This window comes from Trichosurus vulpecula, chromosome 6 (genome assembly GCF_011100635.1).
Source record: "Trichosurus vulpecula isolate mTriVul1 chromosome 6, mTriVul1.pri, whole genome shotgun sequence".
Classification (NCBI taxonomy): domain Eukaryota; kingdom Metazoa; phylum Chordata; class Mammalia; order Diprotodontia; family Phalangeridae; genus Trichosurus; species Trichosurus vulpecula.
Window position 1 is genome coordinate 264,357,944 of NC_050578.1, and position 18,558 is coordinate 264,376,501.

Genomic DNA, 18,558 nt, shown 5'->3' on the forward strand with positions numbered 1-18,558 from the left:
TGCTGTTGCTGAATACTATATTCTTTTGGTTCTACTCATTTCTCTCTTCATTATTTCATGCAAGTCTTTCCATGTTTTTCTCCAAACATTGAGCTCATCATTTCTTATAGCACAGTAGTATTCCATCACAATCATATGCCATAACTTGTTCAGCCATCCCCAATTAATGGGCATGCCTGCAATTTCCAGTTTTTTGCCATAACAAAGAGAGCTGCTATAAATATTGTAAGACATGTAGATTCTTTTCCATTTTCCCTAGTCATCTTTGAAAACAGACCAAAAAGTGGCCTTGCTTGGTCAAAAGGTAAATAGGCAGTTTAATAATTCTTTGCTCATAATCTCAGATTACTCTCCAAAATGGATGGATCAGTTCACAATTCCACCAACAGTGAATTATAAGCCCAGTTTTTCCACATGCCCTCCAAAACTTTTTGTTTTCCCCTTTATACATTTTACCCAATCTGGTAGGTATAAAATCATATTTTAAGGTTGTCTTAATTTGCATTTCTCTAATCAATAATGATTTAGACCATTACTTCATATGACTTTAAATTGGTTTGACTTCTTCATTGGAAAACTGCCTGTTCATATCCTTTGACCATTTATTAATTGGAGAATGACTAGTATTATTATAGATTTGAAAAGGCTTTTCATACATTTTTGATATGTTCTTCACGTATTCTGACATATATAGTTTTTAATTTTGTTTTTTTTTTTATTTTCAAAAAGGAACAGATAATGCCATCAGACAGTATTTCACTTCAAAAAGGAATAGTTAATGAATGTTGTAATATAGTCTAGAAATGCTTAAAGTAATTTTTAATTTTTTTCACTGTAAAGGAAAATTATTGTAAATGTGACAGTCAGTTTCCAAAATTATGGCCCTGCCACTACATTTGAATCCATGTTCTGCCAGTTACTACTAGTGTAACATTGGCCAAGTTACTTCACCTACACTTCCCTCAATGTTTCTCATTTATAAAATAAAGGTGGTTACAATAGATACAGTAATCTTTCAAACTTTATGTCAACTATCCTTCAAAGATTTGGCAAGCCCTATATTCAGATAGGGATAGGGATAGGGATCAGGACTGTGAAAGAGATGGGAACAGGGATGTGGACAAGGATGAGTGTAAAGGACAGGAGTTGGGACAGGAATGTGGGTAGGCACAAGAAGATGGATAGGGATATACTTAAGATCTGTGATTATATTGTTATTTAGAACTCCAAGGTAAGGAAACTCCCTTTATTAAAGCAAATCTCTGCCATATATGCAACTTAAAGCCACAGAGATTTGCCTAAACCACTGAGATGTTATGTGCTTTCAGCAGGATGATGGAAACAGTATGTTTCAGAAGCAAGATTTGAACTCGAGTCCTCCTGACTTTGAGCCTGGCTCCTAGCCATAATGACACACTCTCTATCCCTCAGTGATATGATTTTAAATTCCAAGGCCGCAAAGTGAAGTGCTTTATCCAGGACAAGAGATTTTAAGCTCACTTTTTTTTAATTCCCCCCTTAAGATGTTTCTAGTCTCCCTTGCTGGGAGACCCTTACAGCACTGAATAGCAAAACAGCAATAGCTTTACAAAATAATGGAAAACATGTCAGGACAGAGCAATAGTATTTAAAAGACAATTTCAAGCAAAAATATATTAGCAATTATATAAAAACATCATTGATAGCATCACTGTCATTGTGGTTAGTGATTAAAGAACAGAGCACTCTCTAAAACGTACTGAACATGTGACCCTGGACAAGTTACTTGACTTCTCAATACCTTGGCAATTCTCTAAGAATATCTGGCATACATCAGGTGTCAGTCTTTGTTGTTATATAGAAGTCCCATTACAACCCATTAACACCTTATATATTTTCTTTGTACATATGTCTGTATGCTGTCTCTCCCATTAGAATGTGAGCTGGTTGAGAACAGGATTCCAAGGGCTTACCACAGTGCCTGACATATAGTCAGTTCTTAAAAATGTTTCTTGTTTTCTGAGTTTTCCTTCTACCAAATAAAATCAGTGGTTTGCTCCAAAAACAAAAGGCAAAAACGAGAGTTTAGTTGTGATGCATCATTTCGAAGTATGATATTTCCTTATTTACATTTAATTCAAAGGAATCTTGTGTTTCAGAATCACAGAGAAGAGACCCAGATGGAACTGTGTATTAACCAATCGTATCTGAAATCTTAACAGAATAATCCTATTCTCCAGCTTTTGTTTTGAAAGTGGATTGTGCCCTAAAGATGTGCAAAATCTGAATCCTCAAGACAAAAATAAGACATTCAATTTCATGATCATTGGTGTTTCACAGCTCATTCTTGAATTAGGGTTCAAGCCCAAGAGATGGCTAAAGGCAATCATTCTCAAGTTACTGAGTTCATTCTTTTGGGCCTCACCACCCGTCCAGAGCTGCAGGTTGTACTGTTTATCATATTTCTCATCATCTATTCCATTAGTGTTGTGGGAAATCTTGGCCTGATCCTACTAATCCAAGTCAGTTCTCACCTTCACACACCCATGTACTTCTTCCTTAGCCACTTAGCCTTTGTGGATTTTTCCGTTACTTCTGCCATTACCCCCAACATGCTCATTAACTTTGTTCAGGAAACCAATGTTATTTCTTTCCATGCATGTGCCATCCAGGTGTACTGCTTCATCTCATTTGTAAACATCGAGATGTTTCTCTTGGCTGTGATGGCCTATGATCGTTATGTAGCCATAGGCAACCCTCTGCTCTACACTGTTGCAATGTCTCACAGGCTCTGTGTGCAGCTGGTAGCTGTTCCTTATGTGTACTGCTTCTCTGTGGCACTCTTTCACACCATCATCACATTCCAGTTTTCTTATTGTGCCTCTAATGTTATTAACCACTTCTACTGTGATGACATTCCTCTCCTAGCTCTCTCCTGCTCAGACACTCATGTCAAAGAAATCTTGATATTTACCTTTGCTGGATTTGACATGATTTCTTCCTTGTTGATTGTCATCATCTCTTATGTCTTCATCGTTGCTGCCATCTTGAGGATCCGCTCAACAGAGGGCAGACTCAAGGCCTTCTCTACCTGTGGTTCTCACATGGTGGCTGTCACCATTTTCTATGGCACACTGATCTTTATGTATTTGAAGCCCCGGTCTAGCCATTCACTGGACACAGATAAAATGACATCAGTGTTTTATACCATAGTGATCCCCATGTTGAACCCCCTCATTTACAGCTTGAGGAACAAGGATGTGAAAGCTGCTCTCAGGAAAGGGCTAGGAAATAGCTGGATAGTTGTTCATTTAAGACAATTAGGCAAATAAATCAACTCATATAGCAACAGAAAACAGCCCAATATCCTGTATCGAAAGTATCGAAGGTACTTTTGTTTTCACTAAGTAGAACAATATTTATCTAGTTCATGATATAAGCAAGAGCATGTGACATTGATTTCTGCACAAAAATATATTACAACTATTTCTTTATATCCTTGAAACAACCCCTGTCTCATATCCCCAGAAAAATGGTGACCTCCATCCTCTATTCTGCTAATTTTCCCTATGTCCAAATGTTAAGTCATAGGTGAAATGAATGTATATAAGAGTAGCAAGGCAGAACAGTGGATAGCATGGCAGACCAGGAGTCAGCAAAACTCATCTTGCTGGGTTGAAATCTGACCTTAGACACTTATTTACTGAGTCACTCTGGGCCACTCACTTAATGCTGATTTCCTCACTTCCATCATCTGTAAAATAAGCTGGAGAGGGATATGGTAAACCACACCAGTATCTCTGCCAAGAAAACACCAAATAAGGTCATGAAGAGTCTAAATTAATGAAAATAATGGAACAACAACAGTCGGTGGTGTCTTCAGTAAAGCAATATACTCCAAGTCAGGAAGGCTTGATTGCAAATTCTGCCTCTAGCATTTCCTCTTTGTGTAATCCTGGGAAATTATTTGACTTCTCTCTGACTCAGTTTCCTCACCTATAAAATAAGCGTAATAATAGTACCTATCTCATGGGGTTTTGAAACAAATAAAATGAGAGAGAATGGGTAAAGTGCTTTTCAAACCTAAAAGTAACTCATAAATGTCAGATACTATTAAGCATGACTCAATTAGACAGATCCATATGACATTATACTAATGTACACTGGCCCATCAGAGAAAATGTATACAGTGTGAAAAGGCTCTCTTTTTATGGAAACAGTGGAGTACAACGAAAAGAGCCCTCAACTGATGGTCTGCACTAATGATTTGGCTCTACCACTACTGACCTGTGTGAACTTAGCTCATGGGAGTCCTAGAATTTATATTGGTTGTGGCCCATAACAAAGCTCTAGACCTGCATGAGGCCATCTGACCCAAAGGTCTAAGGAAAGGCAAAATGGTTCAGGAAAGAAAAAGAGAACTTCAAAGGTTTCATTCTGATTAGCCATGACATTAGGCTTGTGTGTTGATACTGCACTTACAGAGGAGACAAGATACAGGAAAGGAAGGAAAGAAAGAGAAAGAAAGAAAGAAAGAAAGAAAGAAAGAAAGAAAGAAAGAAAGAAAGAAAGAAAGAAAGAAAGAAAGAAAGAAAGAAAAGAAGGAAGGAAGAAAGGAAGGAAAGAAGGAAGGAAGGAAGAAAAGAAGGAAGGAAGGAAAGAAGGAAGGAAGGAAGGAAGAAAAGAAGGAAAGAGGGAAGGAAGGAAGAAAAGATGGAAGGAAGGAAAGAAGGAAGGAAGGAAGAAAAGAAGGAAGGAAGAAAGGAAGGCAGGGAGAGATAGAGAAAGGAAGGGAGGGAGGGAGGAATGAAGGAAGGAAGTGAGGGAAGAACGGAGCGAGGAAGTAAGGAAAATAAGAAAGAAAGAGAGAAGGAAGGAAGGAAGGATGGAAGGAGGGAGAAAGGAAGAAAAGGAGAAGACAGGAAGAAAGAGTGGAAGAAAAGGAGACAGAAGAGAGAGAGCAAATAAGGATTTTGTAGAAACTACTATGTCCCAGAAACCATGCCAAGTTCTTCATACATATTATCTCATTTGGCACTCAAGCAGTCTCCATTTTTTTGCAGCCAGAGAAATGGAGGCAATAGAGATTAAATGAATAACCCAGGTTCACATAACTAGTGGATATCTAAGATTAGTTTTGAACTCAAATCTTCCTGATTCCACATCTAGTGAGCTATCTACTGTGTAACAGATTTTTTCAAGAGTTAGTGTGGGCAAAAACTTTATCACCCATGAAGTGAGGCCAAGCTAGGATCAACCCTCTCCAAAGTTAGCTTGACTAATTCCAGGTGACATATACTCTTTCATCAAGCCAACATTTGAACGTTTTCTGCGGTACTACCTCATACCTATTAGATTGGCCGATAGGACAGAACAGGCAAATGACAAAAGTTGATGGTGATGTGGGGGAAATGTAACATTAATGCAATGATGGTGGAATTGTGAACTGACTCAACCATTCTGTAGAAAAATTTGGAATTATCCCCAAAGGGCTATAAAGCCATGCATGTATTTGGACCTAGCAACACCACTACTAGATCTGTATCCCAAAATAGATTTTAAAGAAAGGAAAAAGATGTATATGAACAAAAATATTTATACTAGTTCTTTTCTAGGGTCAGAGAATTAGAAACCGAGGGGATACCCATCAATTGGGAAATGGCTGAACAAGTTGTGGTGTGTGATTATGATGGAATAGTATTATACTATAAGAAATGATGAGCAGGATGCTCTCAGAAAAACGTGGAAAGCCTTGCATGGGCTGATGCAAAGGGAAATGTACTCTGTATAAAGTAGTAGCAATATTGTAATATTATCAGCTGTAAATAGCTTAGTTATTCTCAGCAATACAATGATCCCAAACAATTCTGAAGGACTTTGAATTTTATCCGTTCCCAGAGAAAGTACAGATTGAAGTATACATTTTTCGACTTTTTTTCTTGAGTTATTTTTGTCTATATTTTCTTTCTCAATATGATTATTATGGAAATATGTTGTATGACACACATGCATAACCTATATTGAATTTCTTGCCTTCTCAATGAGGTAGGGAGGGAGGAAGGAAGATAATTTGGAACTCAGAGTTTTAAAAATAAATGTTAAAATGGTTTTTTGCATGTAACTAGAGAAAAATAAAATACTAAATTGAAAAAGCAGTGGTGATTTAAAAGCATTTCTATTAAAATGTATAAGGCCCAGTGGAAAGAGCACAGGGTTTGGTATCAGAATGACCTGTGTTCAAATTGGCCTCAGACACTTATTAGCTATGTGGCACTGGGCAAATTATTAAGGCTCTGTTTGCTTCAGTTTCCTCAACTATGAAATGGGGATTAAAATAGCACGTACTTGGAGGAGCAAAATCACTTAGGTCAGTGCTTGGCACATAGAAGGACTTAATGCTTGTCCCCCTCCCTTCCTTTCTTGTATATAGGACTTGATTTTTTCCAGAACTCTTTCCTATCCATTATCCCACAGAATATCTAACTTGGAAGGACAAGGGCCAGCTAGTCTAATTTATACTATATGAGGAATGCCTTCTCCAACAGCATAACCAATCCAACCCCTTTCAAAACTCCATGTACTAGAAATCGACCAGTTCCCTTTATAATGCATTCTTTTTTTTTGTTTTTCAGTCAACAAGCATCTAAGGGCTTAGTATGTATCAGACACTGTGCTAAGCATCAGAAATACTTATCACAGCAAAAATAGACAGTCCCCACCCTCAAAAAGCTCAGGTTGTTTTGGTGAATGATGATATATTAATTGGGAGCTAAAAGGTAGAGAGGTGTAGAAGGAAAGGGAAGGTTTCAGGTATGAGGGCATGATGCAGAAGGCCAAAACATCATGGTTAGTGTTCTCATTTAATCCTCAAAACGGTTCTGTGAATTAGACAAACAAGAGGAATTGCCATCATTTGATGGAAGAAGCACGAAGAAATGGAAGCCTGTCTAAAGACACCCACGTTATTAGAGGCACAAAAGGAAAACACAACCCAGGCCTCTTGAATTCTTACTCAGTACTCTTTCCACAACACCATTTTAAAGATACTGATTATTTTGTGGATAAATGGAATTAGATACCATTGAGAAGGTGTTGGAGGCTTCTCTTCCTTAGTGGTTTAAAGTTTGCAAATGCAATTAAAAGAAAATATGTTCTTTCTTCGCTTGGGTACTGTCATTATTTTTTAACCTACATGGGGTTTATGTTAGGTCCCAAATGGATATGAAAAGCAATAAGTAAGTCAGACTCTTCTGAATAATCCTTTGCAGAGCCAGAATGATATGACTTCTAAAAGTTAGGTCGGATGGACTGGGTTAGTCTAGCTTGTATATCCCTGCCCCTATAAATTATTCTTTCATCACACTTGGGTGGTATGTGAGTAAAATGGATATTTAATTTGGGCAAGATGAAATGACTCTAGGAAAAAAAGAAAAAAAAGGAGTTATTCAGGGTCTCAGAACAAGAACGTCCTGACCACAGAGAAGTCATAATTAAATGAATTAAAGTGGTAGCAGTGTCAGTAGAGAGAAGGAGGCATATCCAAGAGATGTTGAGGAGAAATAAATGCCAAGATTTAGCAACACATTAGATATGTGGGATTAATGAGATAGAGGAGGTAAGGATGGCATTAAGGTTATGAGCTTGGGTGACTGGGGAGGATGCTACTTTTGCTGCAATAGTGACATATGAAAGAGGTGTAATATTGGGAAAACAGTTGCTGATGTCTGTTTCTCATATGAGTTTGGAATTATGTTTCTGGGACATCTAGGGTGAAATATTCAATATGCAATTTGTGATATGAGACTAGAACTCAATATAGTGACTGAGGCTCAATATATAGATCTGGGAAGCAAGTCTTTTTTTGTAAACAAGAGTTTTTTTCCTTACATTCATATTAAACATATTTTCACATTATTCATGATGTAAATAAATTACAGCTAATGATAGGAACCATGAGAAAAAGAAACAAACCAAAACAACAAAAGAAAAGGAAAGCAAAAGTAGGGTTCCATTTTCATTCAGACTCCAAAGTTCTTCTCTGGATGTGGATAGCATTTTCCATCACGAATCTTTTGGAGTTGTCTTAGATCCTTTCATTACTGAGAAGAGCTGTTGCTGTTCACAATGTTCTCCTGCTTTGGTTCATTTCACTCAGCATCAATTCATGTAAGTCTTTCTCGGTTTTTCGTTTCTTATAGTACAATAGTTTTCCATTACATTCATATACCACAACTTGTTCAGCTATTCCCCAATTGATGGGCATCCACTCAATTTCCAATTCTTTGCCACCACAAAAGAGCTTTTATAAATATTTTTTGTACATGGGCCCCTTTCCCACTTTATCATCTGTTTGGGATACAGACCTGGAAGTGATTTTGCAGTATCAAAGGACATGCACAGTTTTATAGCTCTGTGAGCCTAGCTCCAAGTTGCTCTCCAGAATGGCAGGATCAGTTCACAACTCCACCCACAAAGCATTGGTGTTCTAATTTGGGAGGCAAATCTTTATAGAGATTTTCCTTACACCTTATGGTATTTGATGAAGTTGCTAAGTAAGAGTATATAGAGAAAAACAAGTGACAAAATCACCATTGACAGAACCTTGTGCTATACCCACAGTCAATCTTTGAGTTGATATCAATGAAAACTCAACAAAAGAGTATAAGAAGTGATAGATAGCTAAGGTACATTGATCCTTATGTACCTACAGCCGAAGTCCAGTCACTCCCTGGGAAAAAAAAAAGATAAAATGACATCAGTTTTCAACACAGTCATGATCCCCATGTTGAACCCTTTAAACTACAGTTTAAGTAACAAAAAGGTGAAAGAGGCCATGGAGAAGGCTCAAGCTAGAAGACATGAAACATTAGAAATGCTTCAGTTCAAAGCAGTTGAGAAGATGAAATTTCCTTTTACTTTCTTTGCCTTTAGCAAGTTGCCTTCTGTCATTCTTTCATTTAATCTTTATAATACCAAGACTTTGTCTTGACGAAGGGTAAACCCAATTTTCTCTTCTGCTTTTGATCTTGCAACGACTTAAGATTTGGGGATAAGAAATCATCATTTAGTAAAAATTGTAGGGAAAATTGGAAATGATTAAAGCAGAAATTGGGCATAGACCAATATCTTACACCATTTACTAAGATAAAGTAAAAACAGATACATTATCTATATATATAAAGAGAGATTTTACAAGAAAATTAGAAGAACATGGAACATATTATTTATCAAACTTATGAATAGGTGAGGAATTTATGAATAAACAAGAGATAGAGAGCAAAGTTCAGTGTAAAATGGATAATTTTGATTATGTTAATTTAAAAAGTTTTTGTATAAATAAAACAAATATAGCCAAGATTAGAAATCAGATTATTGCACATTTATTAGTCTGTACTATAGTGTAAAGATAATGCACATATGCACTAGGAATCCATGAAAGTCATGTGACTTGCTTTATTGTGATATTCACTTTATCATGCTCGTCTGGAAATGATCTGCAACGTGTCCATGGTATGCTTCTACAAAGAAAGTCAAAGACAATTCCTGTGCCTTCAAGGAGCCAGAAACTCTGTATAAATAAGCTCAACGTAGGAAAAAGTGAAAATATTGGAATATTGGAAAATTATCAAGAATTCTATTTTGGTGCTTACTTAAGGGTTTTTAATTTGTGACTTTTTATTTTTTTTTTTAGTTTTATGCCCATCTTGTTGATCTGCTCTTTCTCTCTTTAATTTATGAAAACATTTAAAGATATAAAAAAATTTCCTTAAGTATTGCTTTAGAGTATGTTGTCTTATTTTTGTCATCAGTTAATGAAACTATGGATTCTTTCTATAATTTGTTGTTCAACTCATCCATTTTTTAGAGTTAAATTATTTAATTTCCTATTAATTCTTAATGTAGTCTTCAAAGGTCTACTATTCAAAATATTTAATGTATTATAGTCAGCAAAAATATTTAATATGTTTTGCTTTTTCACATTTGTTAGTAAGGTTTTTAATGATCTAATACATGTTCAATTTATAAGTGTGCCAGCCACAGCTGAGAAATAGGCATACTCCCTTCTATTTCCGTTCAATATTCTCCACATGTGTATCGATTTGACTTTCCTAAAATTTTGTCTAGATGCTTAACATCTTTCTTGGCTATTGGTTGGTTAGATTTATCAACATCACGGGGAGGGATAATTACAAATCCTCCACTATCATAGTTTTATTATCTATTTTTTCTGTAATTCATTTAATTTTTCCTTTAATAATTTAGATGTCATGCAATTTAGTGAATAGATGCTTAGTATTGAATTAATTGTGGTCCTTTTTATTTTTTAGCAAAATATAGCTTCCTTGTTTATATCTTTAAATTTTTTTGGCTTCTTTGAAACTATTATTGCTACCCCTGTCTTTTTAATTCGCTGAAGCATAACAGAGTCTACTCCAGATCTAAATTTTAACTCTGCGCATTATTTCTATTTTGAGAGTGCTTCTTGCAAATAATATTTTGTTGGTTTATTGTTTCTAAACAATTCTGCTATCATTTTCCAATTTATTTGGAAATTTGCATTTCTCTAACAAATAATGATTTAGAGAATTTTTTTCGTATGATAAAAAATTGTTTTGATTTTTTTTCATTGGTTAATTGCCTATTCATATATTTTGACTATTGATCAATTGGGGAATGATATGTATTCTTATAGATTTGGCAAAGGTTTTCATGAATTTTTAATATATTCTTGACATACATACTTTTTTCCTTCTGCTTGTGTTTTTTTCTTTCATTTGTGGAAAAGGAACAGATAACAATTATATCATATAGTATTTCATATCAAAAAGGAAGAGTTAATGAATGTTGTAACAAAGTATAGTATTCTTGAAGAATTTTTTTTTGCATTTCATCATAAAGAAAATTATTTAATATTTGAGTGTCAGCTTCCAAAATTATGAGAAGGCCACTACATTTGAATCCATTTTCTGCCACTTACTCCTTGTGTAAATTTGGACAAGGTACTTCACCTTCCCAACCCCCAATGATCATCATCTCTAACATAAAGGGGGTTACAATAACCTTTCTAAATTTAAGCCAATTATCCTTCAAAGAGTGGTTGGCAATCCCTGTACTCAGATAGGGATAGAGATAGGGATGAGGATGGTGACAGAGATGGGCACAGGGATGGGGACAAGGTTGCATATGGAGGATAGGAACTAGGACAGGAAAATGGGTAGGTACAAGAAGATGGATAGGGATATAGACAGGATCTGTGACTATATTGTTATTCAGATTTCCTAGGTAAGGAAACTCCCTCTATTAAAGAAAATCTATGCCATCTCTGCAAATTATAGCTATAGAGATTTGCCTAGACCACTGAAATGTTATGTGCTTTCAGCAGGATCGTGCAACCAGTATGTTTCAGAAGTAAGATTTGAACTCCAGTCTTTCTGGCTTTGAGACTGGCTCTCTAGCCATAATGACACACTCTGTATTCCTACGTGATATGATTTTAAATTCCAAGGCCACAAACAGAAGTTCTTGATGCAGAACAAGGGACTTAAAGCTTATTTTTCTTTTAATTCCCCAGTTAAGAGGTTTCTAGCTTACACTGAAGGGAGCCCTTTCTCAAACAGTCCAAAGCCAAGGCAGTACTTGATTTACTGACCCATGCATAGCATTAATGGTTTTTACTATTTCAATACATCCTTTATTAGCCTAGGGTAAGGGTGGGGAATGTTTTTATGTTGGAAGTCCATATTAATATTTGGCTGTAATTAAATAAAATAAACATATAAAAGATGAACAAAATGTATTAATACAATAAAAAAATTTATTCTGTATAATTTGGATATAGTCAAAAAGCCATACTTAAGGACCTAGAAGACCATATGTGGCCTTAAGGATACAGGTTCCCCACCCTTGGCCTACAGCAAGGTTCACTATACTAATGACTTGGAGATACACAGAATCCCAGGATTCATGATGCTGAAAATTAGAAGTAAAATGAACCTGAGAAATAAACTTGTCTACTCCCTTCCTTTTACCAATGTAGAAAGAGAGGTAGATTCACATCATAGGTAGCAGAGTTTTGAAGCTATGCTTTCCGATAACCACTAAAATGCTATTCTCCCCATCCTATGCTAGAAGTCAGGGTTGCTAACATCAGGGCAATCATAGACTCACAATTTAGAAACAGAAAGGAATACAGCTCTAGTTGAGGCTGTAAGTGATACTGTGCTCTGTTCTTTGCTATGACCTGCCTTGGTAATGAGGGTACAATTTCAATATAGACTGGGAATCATATTTGTTTTACTCTCTATAGTGAAGTGGAACAGAAAGAACCCTAGTTTTGGAGCAAAGTACCAGGATTGGAATTCTCGCTGTACTTCTTGCTGTTACTCCCCCTTCCAAAGAGCCCTTCCAAATAACAAAGATGTTTTGAAAAAAAAAAAGAGAAAACAAAATCAGCAAAAACCAATCAATTCATTCAAAAAAGTCTGAAAATTTATGACATGTTCCACATCCATGGACCTCCCACCTCAAAAAATGATTGTGGAGGAGTGTTTCATGCTTGTTCATTTTCATATTCTTTGCAGTTGTGTAACATTCTTTTTGGATGGTTTCCATGGTAGTAGTGCTTTTCATTTACATTGCTGAAGTTATGGGGTATGTCATTTCCTTGGCTGTGCTCACTTCATGTTGCATCTGTTGATGTACATCTTTCCATACTTCTCCATATTCATCCTTAGCCATTTTTATATTATATTTAGGTCCTTATTGGGCTTGCCACTTGAAAATACAAAAGGAATGATATTTGTATTAGAGCAATAAATGGCAAAACAATAATAGTTTTACAAAATAATTAAAACATGTAGGACACAGCAATGATGTTTAAAAGAAAACAAGTTCAAGCAAAAATGTTATCAATAACATAAAAATCAATAACAATATTAATAACGGTGTGGTTTAGTGATTAGAGAGCTGAACTGTCACTGAAACATACCAGTTTTGTGACCCTGGACAAGTCACTTAACATCTCAATGCTCTGACAATTCTCTAAGAATATAAGGTGTACACCAGGTATCAATCTTTGTTGATAAACAGAAGACCCCTGGACAGACAAAAAGACAGACAGAAACACATATACACACACACAGTGTCAATATCTACACTCTAGAATTGCAACCCATTTACACTTTATATATCTTCTTTGTACATATGTTTGCATGTTGTTGCTCAATTTAGAATGTGAGCTCATTGAGAACAGAATTCCCAGGGCTTACCACATTGCCTAACATATAGTAAATTGTTAAAATCACTTGTTATCTTAGATTTTCTTATACCAATAAAAGCAGAGGTTTGTTCCAAAAAAAACATTTACAGCTTAGTTATGATGTGTCATTTCCAATTATGATGTTTCTTTATTTAAAGTTAATTCAAAGGGATCTTGTTTTTGTTTTTCAGAATAAGAAAGAAGAGATCAAGGCAGTGTTGTGTAATATCCTCCCAACCACAATCATATCTGAAGTCTTAAGAGAATGCTCCTAGTCTCAAGCTTGTTTTGTTTTGTTTTGTTTTTCTGAAAATGGATGGTGTCTTTCAGATATGCAACAGCAGAATCCTCATCACAAAAAGAAGAAATTCAATTTTATGATCATTGGTGTTTCATAGCTTGGTCTTGAATTAGGGTTCAAGTCTAAGAGATGGCTAACAGCAATCATTCTCAAGTTACTGAGTTCATTCTTTTGGGCCTCACCACCCGTCCAGAGCTGCAGGTTGTACTGTTTATCATATTTCTCATCGTCTATTCAATTAGTGTTGTGAGAAATCTTGGCTTGATCCTCCTAATCCAGGTAAGTTCCCAACTTCACACACCCATGTACTTCTTCCTTAGCCACTTGGCCTTTGTGGATTTTTCATTTACTTCGGCAATTACCCCTAACATGCTCATTAACTTTGTTCAGGAAACCAATGTTATTTCTTTCCATGCATGTGCCATCCAGGTGTACTGCTTCATCTCATTTGTAAACATCGAGATGTTTCTCTTGGCTGTGATGGCCTATGATCGCTATGTAGCCATTGGCAACCCTCTGCTCTACACTGTTGCAATGTCTCACAGGCTCTGTGTGCAGCTGGTAGCTGTTCCTTATGTGTACTGCTTCTCCATGGCACTCTTTCACACCATCATCACATTCCAGTTTTCTTATTGTGCCTCTAATGTTATTAACCACTTCTATTGTGATTACATTCCTCTCTTAGCCCTCTCCTGCTCAGATACTCATGTCAAAGAAATCTTGATATTTGCTTTTGCCAGATTTGACATAATCTCTTCCTTGTTGATTGTCATCATCTCCTATATCTTCATTATTGCCGCCATCTTGAGGATCCGCTCAACAGAAGGCAGACTCAAGGCCTTCTCTACCTGTGGTTCCCACATGGTGGCTGTCACCATTTTCTATGGCACACTGATCTTTATGTATTTGCAGCCACAGTCTAACCATTCATTGGATACGGATAAAATGACGTCAGTGTTTTATACTACAGTGATCCCCATGTTGAACCCCCTCATTTATAGCTTGAGGAACAAGGATGTGAAAGCTGCTCTCAGGAAAGGGCTGGGAAATAGCTTGATACTTGTTCATTTAAGAAATTTCTGCAAATGAATCAACTCATACAGCAACAAAAAACACCCCGATATGACTAATAGCTGGGTTTAGAGGGTACTTTTGTTTTCCAACAGTAGAACAGTATTTATTGAGTACGTGATATAAGCAAGACAATGTGACATTAATGTCTATGCAAAAAAGTATCACAAGTATTTCTATATGTCCTTGAAGCAACCCCTATCTTAAATCCCTGGCAAAACAGTAGCCGCCATCCTTAATTCTCAATTCTTCTGATTTTCCTGTGTCCGAATCTTAAGGCCTCTCTGAAATGAATGCATATAAGTGGAGGCAGGTAGCACAGTGGATAGCTGCTAGGCCTGGAGTCAGCAAGGCTCATCCTCCTAAGTTGAAATCTGGGCCTAGACATGTACTTATTGTATCATCCTGGGCCAGTCACTTAACCTTAATTACCTTGGTTTCCTTATCTGGAAATTACCTAAAGACAGAACTGGCAAGCCATTCCAGCATCTCTGCAAAGAAAATGCCAAATAAGAACATGAAGATTTGAAAATGACTGAAAAATGTTGGAATAGCAACAACAGTTGATGCCTTGAGTAAATTAATATACTGTAAGTCAGGAAGATCTGGCTGCAAATTCTGCCTCTATCTCTACCTATTTATGCAACCCTGGAAAGTTGTTTGACTTCTCTCACCCTCCGTTTCCTCTACTATAAAATAGCACTTGCCTCACAGGTTTTTTTTTTTTTAAATCCGGTGAGATAATGAGAAAACTGCTTTTCAAATCTAAAAGTACTGGATAAATGCTAGATACCATTATTATTTAAGCCTGATTGAATAAGTTACATAGGTGCATTTGACATTATACCAATCTAGAGTGGTCCCTCAGAGAAAAAGTATACAGTGGGAAAAGGCTCTCTTCCTATGGAAGCAGTGGAGTACAATGAAAAGAGCCCTCAGCTGATAGTCTGCATTATGATTTGGCTTTGCTACTACTGATTTGTGTGAATTTAGCTTATGGGATCCAAGAATTCATATTGTTCATAGCCCATAAAAACATAGTATTACAGCTGGAAGAGGCCATCTAATCCAGAGGCCCAAGGAAGAACAAAGTGGTTCAGTAAAGAAAGAGAGAAAGCCAGAGGTTGAATGCTAATTACCAGTGAGATCAGGCTTCCCTGTGGATACTGAACTTACAGAGGAGGAAAGATGTGGAAAAGGAGGGAAAGAAAGAAAGAAAGGAAGAAAGAAAGAAAGAAAGAAAGAAAGAAAGAAAGAAAGAAAGAAAGAAAGAAAGAAAGAAAGAAAGAAAGAAAGAAAGAAAGAAAGAAAGAAGGAAAGCTAGGAAGGAAGGAAGAAGAAAGAAAGAGAGAAAGAAAGACAGAAAGAAAAAGAAAGGAAGGAAAGAAGGAAGGAAGGAAGGAAGGAAGGAAGGAAGGAAGGAAGGAAGTAAGAAATCAAGTAACTAAGAAAGGAAGGAAGTAACGAAGGAAGGAGGAAAGGAGGAAGGGAGGAACAGTCTCTATATTTTACAGTATAGGAATGGTGATGATATAGATTAAACGAATCACCCAGGATCATATAACTAATGAGTATCTAAGACTAGATTTGAATTCAGGTCTTCCTATGTGGACGAAAACTTTATCAACTTGAAGTGAGGCCAAGCTAAGAACAAGCCTCTCCAAATTTAGCTTGACTAATTTCAGAGGACATATAGTCTTTCATCGGGTCTACATTTGAATGTTTTCCACGTGGGCAGAAGCTTCCAGACTGTGTGCATTGCTGCTGCAGCAACCAAGATTACAATATCATTTCTAAGTCCCAATGTAGCACTGAAACGGCGTCAGGGGGTTGATTATACATCAAAACTGTGTAGTCACTCATAAAGACATGTTTATTGATATATATGAGGCAGCTGGTGGCACAGTGGAGAGAGCACTGGGTTTGGAGTCAGAATGATCTGAGTGCAGATTTGGTCTCAGACACTTATTAGCAGCATAACCCTGGGCAAATTATTTAACCTCTATTTGCTTCAGTCTCCTCCACTATAAAATGGGGATTAGAATAGCATCTACCTTGTTGGATTATTGAGAAGAACAAATGAGATAATATTTGCAAAATCACTTAGGCTATTTCTAGGCCCATAGAAGGACTTAACTCTTGATCCTTTCCCTCCCTTTCCTCTATATAGGGCTTGATACTTTTCCAGAACTCTTTTCCCATCCATTATCTCACAGAATCTCTAAGCTGGAAGCTCAGAGGCTAGCTAGTCAAGCTCATGTTATATGAGGAATGCATTCTACAACAACATAACCAACCAACCTATTCAAATATTCTATGTTCTTGCAAATCTACTACTTCCTATATACTTCATTCATTTTTTTATTTTGTTTAATTTTGTTTTTTCACTCAACAAGCAATAAGTGCTTAGTATGTATCAGGCACTGTGCTAAGTGTTGGATATACTTATAAAAGCAAAAAGAAAGAAAGTCCCTACCCTCAAAAAACTCATATTCTATCGCTGAAAAACAAAACATTAAATGGGAGCTGAAAAAGAGGTAGAAGGAAAGACAAGGCTTTAGTTGGGGGTGGGGCATGGTGCAGAAGGCCAAAAAGACATCAGTAGAGGTATGAGAGGAATGAAGAAGTGAGCATGGCTGGCAAAGCTGCTCCCCCAAAATCGGGAAAATCAGCAATCTAACCTAATCATAACAGTGAAGGGATATTCCAGGATGACTTGACCATAGATTGACTACGTGAAAGATTTAAAGTTAAGAGTCAAGGATGTCGGGCACGTGAGCCTGAGTAACTGTACCCTTCCTCAAAATGGAGGATCCTTAGGAAATTTACCAATCAGAAGGAAAAGTCACCAATAAAATCATATCAGCTTCTGATGCCATTTGACAGTGCCAAGGACTTCGGTGGAAAAACTGTATTTTTTGGGTCTTCATTAGTTGTAATGAAGCCACTGCAATCATAGTTTCCTGGCTACACCATGAAACCAGGGTACTTGGCTGTCACCATCCAGCTCCCAGAAATGGTGGTACTGGAAGCAGTGCTAATGGTCTGACTGACCTGGCACAAGCTGCTTCCTGTCCCTCACTCAGGGTTCTTTGCTGTTGTATAAATTCCTGAGGAAGGATTTGAGTCCTGGTCTTCATTATTTCAAGTGCCCTTCTCTATCCACTACACCATCTAGTTACTCTAAAATAACCTAACATCTATATTGTTGAACTCCTAATTCTTCAGCCTTCTTTCTTTAATGTATTATGTGATCCAATCAAATTGGTTTTCTTGATATTTCTCACAGAAAAATATTTTATTTTCTTTCTCTATACCACTGTATAAAGTGTCTACCATGCTTGCTTGGAGCATGCTCCCTCTTCATCTTGAATTCAAATCTTAATTAAGCACCAACTCTCACAGGAAACTCATACTAATTTCATCTCTACCACCATCACCCTTTTAGCTACAAGGACCTCTTCCAACTAATTTTCTTGTTTCCCCTATAGAATGCAAATTTCCCTATACAATGTCAGCCCTTTTTGAACTTTGTCTTTGTATCCCAAGGTTCTAGGCAAGTGCCTGGAGCATAAATAAACTCTTAATGTGAACTGTTGACTGATAATTTCCTTTAATTCATTAAAATGCACAAATAAGTAAGGGTCAATGATAGATACATTAGTCATTACACTTTTGGTAGTGATCTAATTTAATCCTCAAAATGGTTTTGCGAACTAGACGAGCAAGAGAAATTGTCATCATATGATGGATGAAACACAAAGAGATGGAAGCCTGTCTAAAGCCATCCATATTTTTAGAGACACAGATGGAAGGCACAACCCAGCCAGTACTGTTTCCACAACACTATTTCTAAGACAATCATTGTTGTGTGGACAAATGGAATTAGATACCACTAAGAAGGGGTTGGAGGCTTCTATTCTTTGGTGATTTAAAGTTTGCAAATGTA

General features: G+C 36.6%; 2 protein-coding genes across 2 annotated transcripts; both read left to right on the top strand.

Annotated features, from left to right (window-relative positions):
- The first annotated feature begins 2,351 nt into the window (after positions 1-2,351).
- LOC118853829 (olfactory receptor 1038-like) lies at positions 2,352-3,311 on the top strand. Its single transcript, XM_036764054.1, has one exon. The coding sequence runs from the start codon at positions 2,352-2,354 to the stop codon at positions 3,309-3,311; it is 960 nt and encodes a 319-aa protein (XP_036619949.1).
- A 10,356-nt stretch (positions 3,312-13,667) lies between these two features.
- On the top strand, positions 13,668-14,627 carry LOC118853951 (olfactory receptor 1038-like). Its single transcript, XM_036764202.1, has one exon. It carries the CDS (start codon positions 13,668-13,670, stop codon positions 14,625-14,627), a length of 960 nt encoding a protein of 319 aa, XP_036620097.1.
- The last annotated feature ends 3,931 nt before the right edge of the window (positions 14,628-18,558 follow it).

What these genes read in the sequence shown, in the direction of transcription:
- LOC118853829 (XM_036764054.1), top strand. Translation starts at nt 2,352, where the DNA reads ATGGCTAAAGGCAATCATTCTCAAGTTACTGAGTTCATTCTTTTGGGC.
- LOC118853951 (XM_036764202.1), top strand. Translation starts at nt 13,668, where the DNA reads ATGGCTAACAGCAATCATTCTCAAGTTACTGAGTTCATTCTTTTGGGC.